The sequence below is a fragment of the Antechinus flavipes genome, chromosome 1, assembly GCF_016432865.1.
Source record: "Antechinus flavipes isolate AdamAnt ecotype Samford, QLD, Australia chromosome 1, AdamAnt_v2, whole genome shotgun sequence".
Classification (NCBI taxonomy): domain Eukaryota; kingdom Metazoa; phylum Chordata; class Mammalia; order Dasyuromorphia; family Dasyuridae; genus Antechinus; species Antechinus flavipes.
In genome coordinates, this window is record NC_067398.1 from 348,056,389 (window position 1) to 348,073,614 (window position 17,226).

At 33.7% G+C, this 17,226-nt stretch overlaps 1 protein-coding gene across 8 annotated transcripts in view; it reads right to left on the reverse strand.

Moving 5' to 3' along the window:
- NEDD4L (NEDD4 like E3 ubiquitin protein ligase) overlaps positions 1–17,226 on the reverse strand; it is a 465,473-nt gene that overhangs the window by 58,325 nt on the left and 389,922 nt on the right. For 7 of the 8 annotated variants that reach the window (XM_051969577.1, XM_051969576.1, XM_051969578.1 and 4 more), the window contains 5 exons: positions 14,943–15,074; positions 14,298–14,417; positions 12,926–13,123; positions 1,525–1,602; positions 282–336 (listed from right to left, as the gene is read on the reverse strand). In XM_051969577.1, the coding sequence (XP_051825537.1) occupies positions 282–336; positions 1,525–1,602; positions 12,926–13,123; positions 14,298–14,417; positions 14,943–15,074 (583 nt within the window). The remainder of the gene's footprint in view (positions 1–281; positions 337–1,524; positions 1,603–12,925; positions 13,124–14,297; positions 14,418–14,942; positions 15,075–17,226) is intronic. The other variant, XM_051969575.1, reaches the window with a different exon arrangement.

Sequence of the window (17,226 nt, forward strand, 5' to 3'; positions counted from 1 at the left end):
TAGGATCATCAACAACAATAAAATTCAAATGAATCAATAAATGGTAAAATTGTTAATGCTTCACAAGATCCAAGTGGGCACAAAGCTGATGAGCCAATTAACCACAAACTTGGTGAATATACGATACCGTAGGAGGGCACTAAGTCTCTGGTATCATTTTCTCCACAAATCAACACCTGGCTTCCTAAATGAAGAGTACAATTATAAAGCTTTTGCTACATTATTTAACTCACCTCCCTTTTTTCTATGATCAAAACAGTTTATCAATAGGGATTACTTACTATGGTCTATATAAAATGTTCGGCCATCCAAGTGTATTCTTTCTTCCCAACCAGGCTAATCCAAAAGAAAGGATAAAATAACTATTAGTTGTCAGTTCTCCACACAATGATCCTCCTAAAAAATCCCCCCCCAAAACTCATCTCTCTACCAGCATCCATTCTCAGTTCCAACATATCCTTATGCTTTTGGCCTGGTATGAATAAGTGATATTTTGCATTAGAATCAATGATGGACAAAAGAATTAGATATACAAAATTAGAATGCAAAAGAATAGATAATGAGCTTTTGATCATCAAGCTTAATGCAATGGACCTGGGATTAAACAAAGTTGGGAAAATAGTAATCTATGTTGTCTTTAAAAAGGGAAGAAAAAAAAAAAAGACAACTGGAAAAGGCCATTAGCAGAGTATTACAGAAAACGTGGATTTGGGTTACTTGTCTATTGAAATCTTACACTTAAAATACAGCTTGGGCCCTAGAACTGACTTCATACTTGGCCAATGAAATAAAGAGTTCTAGCTTCCAGAAGAGTTTTTTACATGTTCACTTAGCTTGGGAAACAAAATAACAGCATCCATCTATAAGAACACAGTTTTCAGAAACATCTGTCTTTCAATAAGGGATGACTTTCTTCAATTGTGGGGAGGAAGGTGAGGCATACACTGAAGGTGTTATTCCAAATCTAATTTAGTGTAGTATAGCAATCCCACTCAGGCTCCAAAGGAGAACAAAATAATAAGCTAAATCTATAAACATTCACCAAAGGTTAAAAAACCCTTTAAATAACTGCAGTTTAATTTACATAATTACATTACATAATTGAAATGTTCCTTAATTACTTCTCATGTGCACCCCTCCCCCAACTGCTTTAAATAGGTTTCTTCCAATGATTAAATCAAGACTATAGATGGAAGAAAGCTGTTGCTAAAGGAACAAAAGAAATTCAGCTGCAAGGGAGTCTGTGTCTTTTTGTACAATCTGCTTACAAAGACCTAGGGAAGCCTACTTTTCACAAGTGGCTGGCTGATTCTGAAATGTCTTTTCAGCAACACTGGTTAGGTGTGCTATAATTCTAATCATGTCACATGACTTCTATAGACAGATCGTAGCTAAATGCTAAATTCTGAAGATCAAAAAATAAATAGCATTGGAAAGGAGTTGGGGTGAGGAGAGCAGCAGTGCTAGATATGTTTAAAAGAATATGAAATGGATACTTAAAGAGTTTGTAAAACAAGTACTCACAGGAAGAGGACCCAAATCATTGGGATTCAAAGATGCCTTTGATCGTAAATGTACTGGAAATTTCAGTCGTGGATCTTCCTGGAATGATAATGTGAAAGGAATTTTATGTTAATGAACAGGGCAAAGAACTATTTGCGTGTGGTCAGACTGTCTCTATTTGGGAACATGGAGTCCAGGGTAATGAAGGTATATTTTGTGTCAGTGCAGCATCAACTCTATGTAGGGAATGGGAAAACGTCTCTTCCTCCTCCTCACCTTTTGGTCTTATTCCACAAAATACTACATCTTCTATTTCCAACTTCTTTTGCTCAGGATTAGAATGTCTTTCATTTCTGTTTTTTGCCCCAGAATCTCTGTTTTCTTCAAAATTCAGCTCAAGTGACTCAGAAAATCCTTTTCTAAACCTTTCTTCCATACTCTATGTATTCTCTTCCCAAACTACCTCCCATTCATTTTGTACATATTTATCCAGGGACATAGTCTCTTCTTAGAATGTAAGCTCTTTGAGAGAGATTACTGTTTCACTTGTCATTGTACACATCTCAGTGTGCCATACCTACAAGTTCCAAAAAACTAGTCATCATTTATTTGATTTATTCACACACGCTGAGCAAGGTAGCTTTAGTACTTTTAGAAGATGAGCTTAAAAATATTCTTAAAATTTTCAGGAGAGTTTGAAAATACTATAATAGCTAAAAAAAAAAACCATAATGAACAAAGCTTTCAAATTAGAGGAGATAAAGTTGGAGCCTCTATTTTTGACAACACTGAAAATTATGTATATTTCCATTAAAAGTTAATCATGTGGAAAAAAACATCGTTTCTGACTCAAATATGTAAGGCAGAAAATAATACAATTTATGATAATAAATAAATTTTTACTGAAAGGGTCATTTTGTGGCCTTTTGTTAGTCTTTTAATCAAGTTGTTTCTGCTCAGAGACAGATGTTAATTGCATTCACTCATTTTAATATTTCTATTAGCAAGTTATTAAAGGTTTCCTGCTTCATCATTTTTTTCAAGTTGAAGAGTATTAAACTATGTCTTTCTCTATATCACATTGTCATCATACAAATAACCTAGAAGGAATGTTGGAATAAAATATTGGATAAAATAAGTGCTTTACCAAATATTTTAGCAAGATATTAAGTTACAATAAGTAATGATAATATAATTATAATAAGTAATAATAGGTAATTAAGTAAATGAACAAAAATAGGTTATTTTTAATTTTAATAAAATCATTATAAATTATTTGATGTCACATTGTTGCTCTAATGCAGTATTTCAATATGCAATTTACTGGCTCTCCAGGGGGCAAGGAATGTATTCATGAAACACTTTTAAATTTAATCTATATTAACATTTTCTCCATTAACTTTTGAATTCAACAATAAATCAAATTCTGATTTGTAGGATTTGTAACTTGATATAAATGATTTCAATGAAAGTTTAACAGCTGAAGAATGTTACAGGGGCTTTAGTGCACCCCTTGCTACATCCTCAGCAGAATCATGTGGGTGGCCCTATATATCTATGACTTATAACAAAGAACTATTACATATTGAGCCTGAGAAGTTGGGTTTGAATCCTGATTATAATTTTTATCATTATCAGAACTGTTTTAGGTGGCTTTGTCATGTTTTTGTTTTTAAAATTCCACTATCCACTTATCTGAATAAATTCCAAGATGGTTTCTTTAAATTTTCTTTCTTTCTTTTTTAAACATTGATACTTTTTGTTTTTATATCACATTCATTTTTGAATGTTCACCCTTTCCATTGAGTTTTACTTTATAGCAATGATTGCAAATGAAAAGTTCAGAAAAATCTAACATGTTCACCATGTCTGACAGCTTATTGTTAAGTGTGGATTTTATTAAGTGCCAGAAGGAAACAGGGATTATAACAAACAAGGAAAGGGGGGAATCTGTGTTTTCAGAGAATTGTATATCTGATTTCCTTATTTCTATCAATGGCATCCCTGTTCTCCCACTACCTTTTAATATTATCTTCCATTCTCATGTTTCTTTATTTTTGTTGAAAGAAGCACCATTCTCCCAGCCATTGAAGCTCAAAACTCTAGAATCATCACAGACTCTCTCTCCCCCTCATCCCTGATTCTGTTTCATTCTAATTCATGCATGAAGGTCATGTAAGCTAAGCCACATTTTGAATTTGCAGAAGTGGATTTATTAGGGGCTAAACAAACTGCGAAAGCTACAACTTGGTTAAAGGGTTGAATGACATTTGAGATTACCATAAGGAGCACTGTATGGAACTAACATCTTTGTGGCCAAAGTATTTAAGTCTTCCAGCCTCAATTTTTTCCAAGACTATCTAGCTCAGCATTCTAATTTTATAGATGAGGATATTGAGGGTCCTTGGATTTATTCTAAAAATCTAAAAAAGTTTGTATAGAGATTAAACAGAATCATTAAAGCAATGTCATTTGTTAGACTGTGTGTGTATGTTTATGAACATTGGAAAAAGTTATGCCACTGATAATTCCCTGTCTATTCTTGAGATAATTGTTTTCTTGTTGGATTAGATAACTAGAGGGAGGCAGAATTAGTTTAAAGGTGGGAAAGCCAAGAGCATTAAAAAAATTAATAGCCACTTGTTACTACCAAATAGGTAGATGGATGGTTAAGTGGATAAAGCACCAGGCCTGGAATCAGGAAAACTTGAGTTCAAATGTGACCTCAGGCATTTTCTAGCTGTGTGACCCTTGGCAAGTCACTTAACCCTATTTGCTTCAGTGTCTCATTTGTAAAATGAATTGAAGAAGGAAATGGCAAGCCAGAACAGTATTTTTGCCAAGGAAACCTCAAAAGAGCTGAAAATGACTAAACAACAAATATCTACAGAAAGATTGTTTTTTTTTTTTTCTTCTACCTTTATTACTAATGCCCAGAACTAAGAAAGTATAGATAACCCCACCTTCCTTGTTGGTTTTTGCCCATAACTATATACTTGCTTTTTCTATATACTATATACTTCATTTCTTTTACTGCTACAGATTAAACAGAATATTTTGTCAATTATCTTTCCTCAGGGGTGGGAAACATAAGGTCAATATTTCCTAGCTATCTATTTTGAAAATATTTCTTTAGTTTATTTGAATCTTTATATACTCTAATGTTCTTTCTTTCTTTCTTTCTTTTTTTTTGCTGAGGCAATTGAAGTTAAGTGACTTGCCCAGGGTCACACAGCTAGGAAGTATAAAAAACTTCCTAGCTGTGTGACCCTGGGCAAGTCGTGTGTGTGTGTGTGTGTGTGTGTGTGTGTGTGTGTGTGTGTGTGAGTGTGTGTGTGTCAAGCATTTGTAAATAGACAAATGGGTACAACACATTCATTCGTGTTTGTGCGTGTGTGTGTGTGTATTTTTAAATCACACAGCTGTACATATAGACAGCTGAAGAGTCAGATACAAACAAACATTAAGTACATAAACTCAATGACTTCTATATTCCAATAGCATTTCACATCTAGACAAGAGGTACTCTATGTTCTATGGTTATAATTATTAGGACAGAATATTTAGAATAGTTATAAGTTCAATAAACAAAACATTTCTTGATTAATTACAACATGCTAGAGGAGAGGCAATATGACATAATGATAGGGAGACAAGCTAAAAGTCAGAAAACTTGAATTTAACTCAATCTCTGTGTCTAGGAGCAAGTCAATTTATCCCTTCAGAGTCCAATGTAAAGCTGTCAATTACAATGGTAGAGGGATTTTCCATATTAAGGGTTGGCTTCACTGTAAAAGTCAAAGATCTGAACTCCAAAATAAAAGAAGGCAATAAATTGTGTCATTTGCTTGGGAAATATAGCAAAACAACAAGGCTAAATTGGCCTCTGCTATCAAGCAGATAATGATCTATTGGAGGCAGAGCATAGGAACAACATTATGACAGATACCTACATATAAGATAATTTCATAAGAAAGAGAATACCAACAAAAAGATGTGTGCCCTAGAAGAGTATCTGAAGGCAACCTTAAAGAATGTCTGAGATCCCTGAAAATGCTACACTGAGGAGTGGCTCTAAGGCTCTAGAAGGTGATGTCATCACTAGTGTCTCCTGTGAAGAGGAGGATATGGAGGGCTTGCCATCCAAAAGGAATCCTTTTTCCATTTGGATGCTACATTGGCTATCCACCAAAATAGTGGAAAACACCTTTGACATACATCCATCTTTCTCTTTTAAGTCTTGCTTAATATTTACAGCCAGGGTAATTGAGCAAAATTCATTTCATGGTTGCATCCGTGAAGGAGTCTTATAGTAATAACATGTGTGTTTGGGGGGAAAGCTTGTTGCAGGATGGTCTTTAAGGCTCTGTCTTGGTCAAGAGTCAAATGCTTTCTAAAGTTAAATAATAAAGATGATGGAGTCCTCTATTTTCTGAGGCTTTCACTTTATTTTGTGACTAAGAAAATGTAATCTGCTATAGAAAAGCATTTATAAAAACCTCCTCATTGCATAATTTTTGTCAAGGATATGTTTTGTGAGTGTTTTCAGGTCATTCTCATAGATTCTGCAGGGATGAGAAAGTAATTGCTGATGTCTTCTTTTCCATCACTTTCTTGAGGGGAATGATAACATTCAGGAATTTTTCTCATTGTTCAATACTTTCTCTTCATGAAAATATCTTGAATGGATTTCTATGTTTTCAAAATTGCAGTGGCAAGGAACGAGAAACTGAGGGGATGCCAATCAGTTGGGGAATGGCTGAGGAAGTTACGGTATATGAATGTAATGGAATATTATTTTTCTGTAAGAAATAATCACAGGATGATTTCAAAAAGGCTTGGAGATGCTTACATGAACTGATGCTAAGTGAAGTGAACAGAACCAAGAAAATATTGTGCACAGCAACAACAAGATTATGTGATGATCAATTCTGTTGGATGTGGCTCTTTTTACCAATGAGGTGATTCAGGTCAATTTCAACAGACTTGTGATGAAGAGAGCCATCAGCCCCCATAGAGAGAACTATGGGGATTAAGTGTGGATCACAACATAGTATTTTCATCTTTTTTTGTTGTTCTTTGCTTGCTTTTTGTTTTCTTTTTCATTTTTTGTTTTTGATCTGACTTTTCTTTTGCTGCATGATAATTGCGGCAATATGTATAAAAGAATCACACATGTTTAACATATATTGGATTACTTGCTATCTGGGGAGGGAATGGGGATCAGGGAAGGAGGAAAAAATTTGGAACACAAGGTTTTGCAAGATTGAATGTTGAAAATGATCTCTGCAAATATTTTGAACATAAAAAGCTATTATTAAAAAAAAATTTGTTTCACCATCAGCATGAATGTTTTGTGCATGCTTCGCCTAGTCTAGCTCTTCTTCCCATCTGCTGCCTCCTTTACTGAAATTTCCATTTCTTTACCTAGCATGTTAGGAGACTGAGATATGATCCTACTGTCAATATTTGACATCAATTTGTAACAGTGGTAATGACAAATTTGTTCCTATTTTGGTGTACTAATTATGCACTGTTTGGTTTCATTTATAAATGTTCTTAGGATGACCTGGTTTAACTGAGTGACACAACAAGTATAAAGTATCCTTTTTGCCTTCTGGATGTTTTAGGAAATGAGTCTAATCACCAACTTTTACAATTCCTTCTTCAAGGTTTTGCAAATGAGTTTTTATTATCAATCATTTTGGACTTTGGCTGCAATGTCACTCTGGCTATTAAAGGAGAATAAATGCTTGCAAAGACTTTTCTGATCCCCCCAGTTGTTAGTGAGACAACTAGAGTGTTGTCTCACTCCTAAAATTACCAATGTATTTACTTATGGTTGTATCCAGCAGAATGCTAACCACTTCAAGTTGCTGACTATTTTGCTAATGTTTTAATTAAATTATTATGCTGTTGTTATTTAGGTAGCACAGTGGATAGAGCATTGTGCCTGTAGTCAAAGACCTGAATTCAAAGTCAGCCTCAGACACTTAGAAGCTGTGTGATTCTAGGCAAGCCACTTACTCTTTCTTTACCTCACTTTCCTCATCTGTAAAATGGAGATAATACTACCCACCTCTCAGGGTTGTTATGAGAAATAAATGAGATATAAATTGTAAAGAACTCAGCACTGTGCTTTTCCCATAATAAGTGCTAGCTATAAATGTTAGCTATTTTTATCAACATTATCCCCATGGCCTAGCATAATAAACACTTAGAACATTTGAGGGCTCTTTCTGCCTCATTGCTATTTTCCAACAGTTAATTTTCTATAGCAAATAGTGATAGTTCATGTTGATTTGTTTTATTTTCCATCTGAAGGGAAATGTCTAGAATGTTCAGGCTGGAGCTTTTGTCATTTCATGCCATACATTGTCATTTATGTGATTTATTTTGATTTGGTGTTAATTTGGACCACAGTTCTAATCTAATTTGATTGTATATAAATGGATGAGTCAACAATTCAAGCCAACTTTCTATGTTAGGATAAAGTTAATTTTGTTTTGTGATTTTATTTGATATTCTCTATATCTGGATACCTTCTTACTGTCTTCTTGAAAAATATGTGAGATAGTTGGACTTCTAAGCAGTCTGCCCATCTTTGACATTTTTCAATAATCCTAAACTATATTTGCAACACTTTTCATGTTTCCTTTATGTTCATCTTTTCATCAAAGATACTAAGTTTTAAAGCATATGCTGATTGAATTTAAGATCTTGACAAATTCTTTGTGGACTTTTTCTAATTCTTTATCCTTTGCTGGCATGTAGGCTATAATTATCTTAATAGTGGTCTTTTTAACTATGCTCTTATGAACACTGCAAGGCAAGATGATGAAGTGTTCCATTAAATGACATTTCTTATGGCCTTAGTGTTCATGGTGAAATCAACTTTGTTAATTTGTTTATTTTCTTCTCCAAGGAAAGCCTGTGAAGCAGTGTCCTTAGTTTCAATTAACTTGTTTTGAAGTTTCAAGTATCTCTTGTAATTTATAGCAAGAATGTTAATGTTCTGTGTTCCCCACTAGATAAACCACCTAACTATAATATGTTTTTAACTACAACATATATTGACTATTTATGAAGTCTGATGGAGTCAATTGATACCCACGTTCTAGGATACAGCTAATCATATACTTTCAAATAAAGGTGGCTACTACAAAGAAATGAAAGCTGAAGAAATAAAAGAGGAAATTTTAAAACCGATAAGACTATTCTCAAGAAGCAGCAAAGTAAAAAAAAAAAAAAAACATTGAGAACTAGCCTGTAAACCAGCTTTCTTATCATAAATAAAATTTGCATCTGTCTCTTCCATCTTGCATGGAAGTACCAAAGAATAACTAATTCAGTAAATATTTATCAAATATGTTTTGTATTTATGTAATTTATGTAAGATGCAAGGGACTGGGAACATATAAGATTTAAGTAAGAACAAATAATCCTCAAGCAGTTCATAGTCAAGTAACGGTATATAATAAAAACATAGACCATAATCTTATACAAGAAAGGCATCACAGAGGTACCAAATAAAATGTTATATGAGGTTTAAGGAAAATTTTTTTATTGACTTGTTAAACTTTAAAAATCAGACTATTAAAAGAAGTGATGAGTTTGAATAATTTTTATAGTTACAAATGAGAAAGAAACATTCTTCTTTTTTCTACTGTTTCTCCACTTATTTAAAAATGCTCTAAAATAGTATAAAAGTACACACTTATATCCATAAAATTTTTTTTATTCTTAAAATGAAATACTTACAAAACTTAGAAGATATGGCTAATTGAAAGAAAATTTGGCTCTGAAGTGAGAAGTTTTTTGTTGTTTAGCTGTTTAAGTCATGTCTGAGTCTTTGTGATTTCATTTGGGGCGAAGATATTGCAGTGATTTGCCATTTCCTTTTCCAGCGCATTTTGTAGATGAGGAAACCAAGGCAAACAAGGTTAAGTGACTTGCCCAGTGTCACACACCTAGGAAGTGTCTGAGGCTGGATTTGTTCTCAGGAAGGTAAATCTTCTGATTCCAGGCATAACACTCTATCCACTGAGCCATAGCTTTCTCTCTGAAGTGAGAAGATGTGGATTCAAATCCCACCTCTGATTTTATTATCTATTTGATCCTTGGTTAAAACATTTAATTTCTCTGTAAAATGAGGTTAGATTCAGTTGCCTCAAAGATCTCTCCCAGTTCTAAATATATAATCATCAATTTTTTTTTAAAAAGTCAATATTTCTTAAATATTCCTTCCATACTTAAGGTCTTGACTATGCCAGTTTTCACTGATTTACATTCAGAAGAAATAAAATGCTAAAGGGAAAAGAGCACTGTATTTCTAGTTAGAGGATCTAAATTCAAATTTAGAATTTGATTTTCTCATGATTTATGTGAACTAAGGGAAAGTCAATTTGATTTCTTAGGCCTTAGTTTTCTAATTTGTATAATGAATGAGCAGAACTAAAAGAGATTTAGTACTGGAGGGTACCTCAAATATCATCTAGTCCAACTTTTTTATTTTCTAAATAAAAACTGAGGCCTCAAGATGAAGTGATATGTCATTAGATACTAAATATTACAGTTGGGCTACAGTTCCCCTAATTATATGTCCTTTGTCACCAAATGACCTCTCCAATATCCCTTGTCCTAAATATAAGTGCTTTGGATAAAGTCCTTTAGAAAAAAATAATTTGGGACTATTTAATTTAATAAAGAAAGGAGTGCTTCATATTCTGAAAACAGGCCACCAGCTCTGTACTCAGTAAAATAATACAAGTAAGCAACACAATGTTTATTGCTGTAACAATGGGATTGGAATGCAGAAAGCCACAATCTCTTTTATCTAACCACCTTTATGAGCGTTGGAGAGATTTTATAAGAGATCTCTTTGAGTTAGCAGTTCAGTTCTCTGTATTTTGAGATCATTGACCTACAATGGGCAATGACTCTCAATCTGGGATTTCATTAGACACAGGCTAATGAAAAAAAAAAAAAGGGGGTTCTACAAAACAAGGCAATGTTCCTCTGATGCTTAATATTTCATTCCAATCATCCTACACCTCTTCATTCTAAGGCATTCTAAGTCTATGGTGATTGGCAAAAAGGTTTTGTTTTGTATATATTAATAGAAAGTTAATTTTCCCACTTCATTTTGGCTTCATTTTTGTTGTTGCTGTTGGCAGATTACTGTTGAACCTTTAGGAAGTTCAGTGCCCATAACGATGTAGAGACAAGGGAAATCGTCCACACACATCCCTATCCTTAACCAATTATAATTATATTACTTTCCCCTTTTTGCTACAAAAGGTCAAATTATAAGAATAATGGTGTCTTTCTCTTTAAAATTAAAAAAAGCTAAGTACTGTAAAAATATTACAGCTTGAAAATGATTTTCTTCACAGGCATGTCCCCCTTTCCTCCCCCCCCCTCCCCCGCCACGTTAAAATAGACATGCAAAGCAGCCCTGTCCATCCACAGTGAGAGCCTGCCTATAGGTTTTTGTTTCAAAGTCACAATGCAGCTGTGTCAGAGAATACTCCTGATTCTAAATGAGAGGGGTGGAGGCTTATGGAATTGCCAGTTGTTAACTAGAAAATGTCCAAACAATAAAACAAAGTCAACTTTCTTAAAAACAAAACGAAATAAAATTTTAAAATGTGTCAGCACATATGACAAATAATTCGATATGGGTAGAAAACTAGAAAACATAAGATAAAAATCACTTCACTCAGCATCAATAAATGTAACAAACAAAGCTCATGCTACTTAAAATTAAATCCACACAGCAGCAATTACACTGAGCTAGTGATGTGAAAGGCTGTGAAAGGTTAGAGGATTTGATTACTAAGCCAGCTCAAATTACTAAAATCATAGCTTATATTGGCAGGCCACAGTGGCTCCATACACTAATCCATCCCTTTTTATACATTCTCCTCGACTTCTAGAGCTCCAATTTCTAGCTAAGTTTTGAAATTACAGTATTTCAACAGTAAATGGAACTGGGCACCTTGGAAAGAAAATTGCATATGTTATGTAAACATAACAAAGTCCAAATTACTTATAACTATGAAAGGAATTGTTTACATAATGAGGCTTTTTTTTTAAAGATAGCAGTAGAAAATTTAATTTTTCACCTTGCTTTAGATTTTACATTCAATAACAAAAGAGCATTGCATAAACATATAATACTAATAAAATAAATACTTTGCAAAGCCTACTTATTTCACATCATTTTATATGCTTTCAAAGCATTTTAAAGCATTTTACAAGCATGTACTTATAGTTCCTATCATTTATTTTAGATCAATATTCTTAAATGTATTTTACAAGTTGCTTTTTCTAACATACCTAGGCATACAAATGAGTAAAATATTTCTAAGCAGAAGTCTATTCAAAAAGTTGGGCAAACACACACACAAGTCAACTTTTCAAGAGTGGTTTTTAAAGGACTCATTATCTATCTGTCTATTCATCCATCTATCATTTCATCCATCCTTTTAAGGATGGCTAGGTGGCACAGTAGAAATCTGGCTCTAATGTAATTTCAAAATCTAGCAGATATTAGTCCTGAGTCCAAATCCAGTCTCAAACAACTTACTGGTTGGGTGACCCTGAGCAAATCACTAAACCCTGTTTGTCTTGGTTGCTCATTTATAAAATGAACAAGAAAAGAAAGTGGCAAACCACTTCAGTATCTTTGCCAAGAAAACCCCAAATGGAGTCATGAAGTGTCAGAAGTGACTAAAAAAATATATATGTATCGAATGCCATACATGCCATTTTAAACATGTCTTTTTCATGAAATAGAAAAGAACCACAAGCTTTATTCTGAGATGAAAAATAGCAAACAGCACCTAATCTAAATCTAGAAATCAGATTCAATGCAAAATGCCAGTTTCAAAGATGATGTACTAACTCAATTTTTCAGTGCAGAATCTTAGGTAAGGTGATATGGTTGGGAAATACCTATTGTAGCTTTTAAGATGTCTTTTGACATTAAAAAGAATAAATCTTCAGCAATATCAAAACATGTGAGCCTAAATACAACATAAATCAAAAGTCAGAGAATCACTCAGGATCACTAAATCATTTTTTTGTTCTAAATACAAAAATTAAGAGACCAAGGAAAAAACATTCAAAAATTTTAAGAAGAAAAATCTTTATCTGACTAACATACTTTAGATCCCAGTTTCTTAAACTGTGGTTTGTAATATTATATGGAGTCTCATAACTAGATATGAGGGGTCATGAAATTATAATTTATTATCAATGTTTGATTTACCTATCTATCTTCTATACCTGAGATCATGTAAAAATTTCAGGCAAGAAGGAGTTGTGAGTGGAAAAAGTTTAAGAAGCCCTACTTTAGACAAACTATAGATAAATGAAATTGAATAAAATAAACGCAAAAAGCCCAAATTCACCTTACCCATGTGGTAGTCTTTGTATTATGATCAATGAAGAATGGACGGCCATTTGGAGCTATCCTCATTTCCCAACCAGGTGGCAAGAAGCTCTGTGTAACTTTGTGCTGTGGTTTTGGAGAGTTGTAAGGTGATGGCTGGGGAGATTGTGGATTAGAAAGGGTGTCCTTTACAGCTCGACGAATGGGTGAATCCTTGGCACCCTATAGAATAATAATACCCATTAGCATTCTTTCATAGCCATTTTAGATAAACCCAAGTGGGCTTGTGGGAAGCTTCTCACTGGAGAAGAATGAAAAGTAAGCATCTATTTTTAATTAAAATATTTATTCCTATTTCTACATTTACCTTAACTCACTTTTTTCAATCTCAATTTCTCTATGGCTATCAAGGAATGTTTTAAAATATAAATTCCACCAATTAGGTAGCATAAATGAAATACAGGATTTTATGTATGCTAAACTGAGTGAGGACTTCCCAGACCACAAAGAATGTCAGTTCCTGCCCTTAAGAGCTCACAATCTAATGGGGAATATACTTACAATCTTTATAATGACAAGATGTACAACTTGCTTATTGGAGGAAAATACTAACATATGGCTTTTGTACAATATAATAGATGTAAAATTTAAGAATTAAGCAATAGTTTCAAGGGAGCTTGATCTAGAATATGATGTGGTTCTCCTTCATCCCCACTGTCTGCATACATTTTAAGCATGAAGCATATCAAGAATCTCTTGAATTTAAGTGATACACAATTACTTTCCCAAAACTGTAACCACTCAATGATTTAAAGGATTAGTTTTCCATTCATTTTTTATGACAATCACAATACCTAAGAAACAATATTGTAAACAACACAAATGAAAGCACAAGCTGAATGCCCAGCCATGATTTGTAGACTACATGAACAACCAATACCTATGCCAGAATCTTTGCTTGAAAAACATGAAAGCAGATACAATGACAATCTGAATTTTTCCTAATGAAGAAAGCAATAGCTACATTGTAAAGCTCAAACAGAAGCCTTTGGAAAGTTGATAAAATGAAATCAGATAGAGTCCACAGTAGAAAATAGGAAACACAATAATGATGGCAGAGATCCCAACCAAGATGGAATAACTCACAATTCACCAAAAGCCCAGCAGAATGAGTATGGAAATTAAGTGAGAGGAATCAAAGGATGTTGCTAGGCAAAACAGAGAAGCATGTAGAGAAGCTGCAAGAAGAACACCTTTGCTATGAAGGGAAACAACAGACTATGGAGAAAGGAAGAGAGGGGCTGCCAAACTGGAGTCAGAGTTAAAAGACAAAAGAAAGAATGAGAGAAGTCACGGGATAGAAGTGATCCTTTGTTAGATGAGACAGACTTCTCACCTCCAGTGGCGCAGATAAAGTTACTGTGGGTGAACTGAGGCTACGAGGTCGGCGGATCTGGGGCTCACTTAGATGGTTGTTACTGTTGGAAGCGGATCCAGATGCACCATCTTCAGCAAGCTATTTTAGAGGCAAAAACAAGTTAGCTAAATGTGAGGATCTTCTTCTATCTCTGAATAGGCTGTGCAACCCCCAAACAACAACAACAGAACAACAATAATTACAACAAAAGGTCTGGCATACTTAAGTCTTAGAGGGAATAATTAAACATAATGATAATGATGCAAAGAAGAAGTAGGGAAATACTCTCAAGGAGAATAAAAATGAATCACTCCCTTAGAATCAAAACTATCTTCAGGCCACCAGAAAAAAAATAGCAACACATTATAATAGACTATTATTATTATTTTGAAAATCTCATTTATTTAACATTCTAAAAATGTATCCAATTATATTTCATCTTGGGCACCAAAGAAGAATTGTTTTCTCAGACAAACAATGGACTCAAATCCATATCATTTTTAGTGGAATGTAACTTTTCTTCATGCCCTTTTAGTAGAAAGCATGGATTCTGAAAAACAATCAAATGGGGCATATTTTCAAATTCAATTGCCTGCCACTGGAAGTTGGACAGAACCTTCATACCTGCATAATGGGTCGAGTCCAGGTTGTAGTTCGATTGTTATGATTGACATAGTATGTGCGTCCCTTAGCATCTTTCCTTTCTTCCCAGCCTGAAGGAAGGCCCGGCGTAGTATGTACATAGGCCACTGATGGCTGTTTATGCAAGAAACTGGCATTATTTTTTGCTTTACAATCATTCTAATGAACAGCTTTTTAAAATTATTTCCACCTTTAGAATCCTTTTCCTTTAACACAGCATGTTAATGTTACTTATAGAGAAAAAAAAAAATCACAGAAGAACATTTAAAAGAGATTATTATTTTCAAAACATAAAACTTCTAGTCACTCAATCTCTTAGGTGTGCAGTATGACTAGACGATATAATTTTAGGAACCAAGTACAAGAATGAGCACAGTTTGTAGGCTCTAAAGTCTATTGAATCTGGTGAGCCATTGCTCTGAAAATGATAAAAATAAAGATTGCTTGCTCATAAAAGTATATTGAGGTCATGAGCCATTTTTTAAAAGAATCTAATAAAATTCAAATGTCATCTTTCATTAAAGCAATGCCTTAGTATCTGACTAATTCCTTGTTATAGAATATTTATTTTTGCGCAATAGAGATGCTCCCCCAGTCCTTCTTCTCAAATTAATCCTAAATTCTACTTCTGAATCTCCTAATACACAAAAGCCTTTATAGAAAAGAAAGGGGAGCTCATTTAAAAAAAAATCTTTGCTGTTATACAAAGTGCCATTATAAACATTTTGGCATATATAAGCCTTTTATTTTTGTCTTTTACCTCCTTAGGACATATATGCCTGGCAATAGAATCTCTTAAGTCATTTATTGTATAATTCCAACTTCCTTCCAAAATGGTCAGACTAATCCAGATTAACTCCACCAACAAACATTAGTGTGTTTGTCCTTCATTAGCCCCTATATTAAGGCTCTTTCTCAAGATTATATACATACTGACAAATATGTAATCAACGGTACAAAATTAAGAGCAGAAAAAGGCTTCTCTGCTATGATTCAGTTTTCTCAAGGTCTAATGCTGCCACAAGTTGAGATTGAACAGTGTAAGAAGAGATTCTGATTGAAAAAAGTCTGAAAAGAAATATCTCTTAAATCCAAGGTTCTAGATTTGAGGAATGTATGCTATATAAGTTGCTTCAATGCTCCAGTCTAGTAGGACAGGGTACCATTCTGTGTTATTTAAAAACAAGTATATAAAAATTTTTGGAATATTCAGAAGCAAATGACACCTTTGCTAATTTGCAAATAAAGCTTAATGAGGACATTGATCTTCTTTCACTATTATCTTCCCTCATTAAGGAATCTTCTTGGACTATCATTTACTTGAATAGATGCTAGTATGTCATTTATTCCACTAAAGATGAAAACATATTTATATCCAAGAAGACCTATATGAATTGATGCAGAGTGAAGTGAGCAGAACCAAGAGCACAACAGGAAAAAACAATATTGCAAAGACACCCAAGTTGAAAAGGTTTAAGAACTCTGAGGATCAAGATTCTGGAGGGCCAATAATGAAGCATGCTACTTAATTTCTGACAGAAAAGGGCTCATGATACAGAATGAGATATAAACTTTTGGACAAGGTCATTATGGGAATGTTTGGTTTGACTACATGCATATTTGTTTTGGGTTTTTTTTTTTCTTCTTTTTAATGGGTATGGTAGATAAAGGAAGAGGAAAAATAAATGTTTGTTAATTTTAAAAGGAAAAAAAAAAACATATTTGTAATCCAAGTTTTCTTTGATGACTCTAATCTCTTTTGCTCTGATATTAAGTTTAGCATCTAAAAGTCTTGGCAAAACAGCATACAAAAAGCTGGTATCATGTGGATGGGTGACTACAGTGTACTTTCTGGAAATAGCATCCTATTAAAAAGGGGTTCTGCCATATAACTTAAGCAAATTTTACAAGAGGTCAAAGATTTCACCTCATGTACTACATAATATGTTCCAGGTTGGAATTAATTTGTTCCATGGGACAACTAACACATGGTAAGATTTTTTATTTTATATTTTCAAAGTAAGTGGACTAGATAAAACAGTTATATTTACTAAGCTTTGATCATATCTGTTTTATAACATTCCATGGATAGATCCAGTGAAAACTATTTTGACAGTAAAAGAGCTATGCCATTGCATGAAAATGAAGAGTATCCATATAAACTCCATTCTCTGTCACCTGTTGAAAAACATTACGTAAAAATTCATTGCTTTGTTCTCTAGTCCTGAAAGAAACTGTTGGGGCAAAAAGGGATTCAATCCAAAAG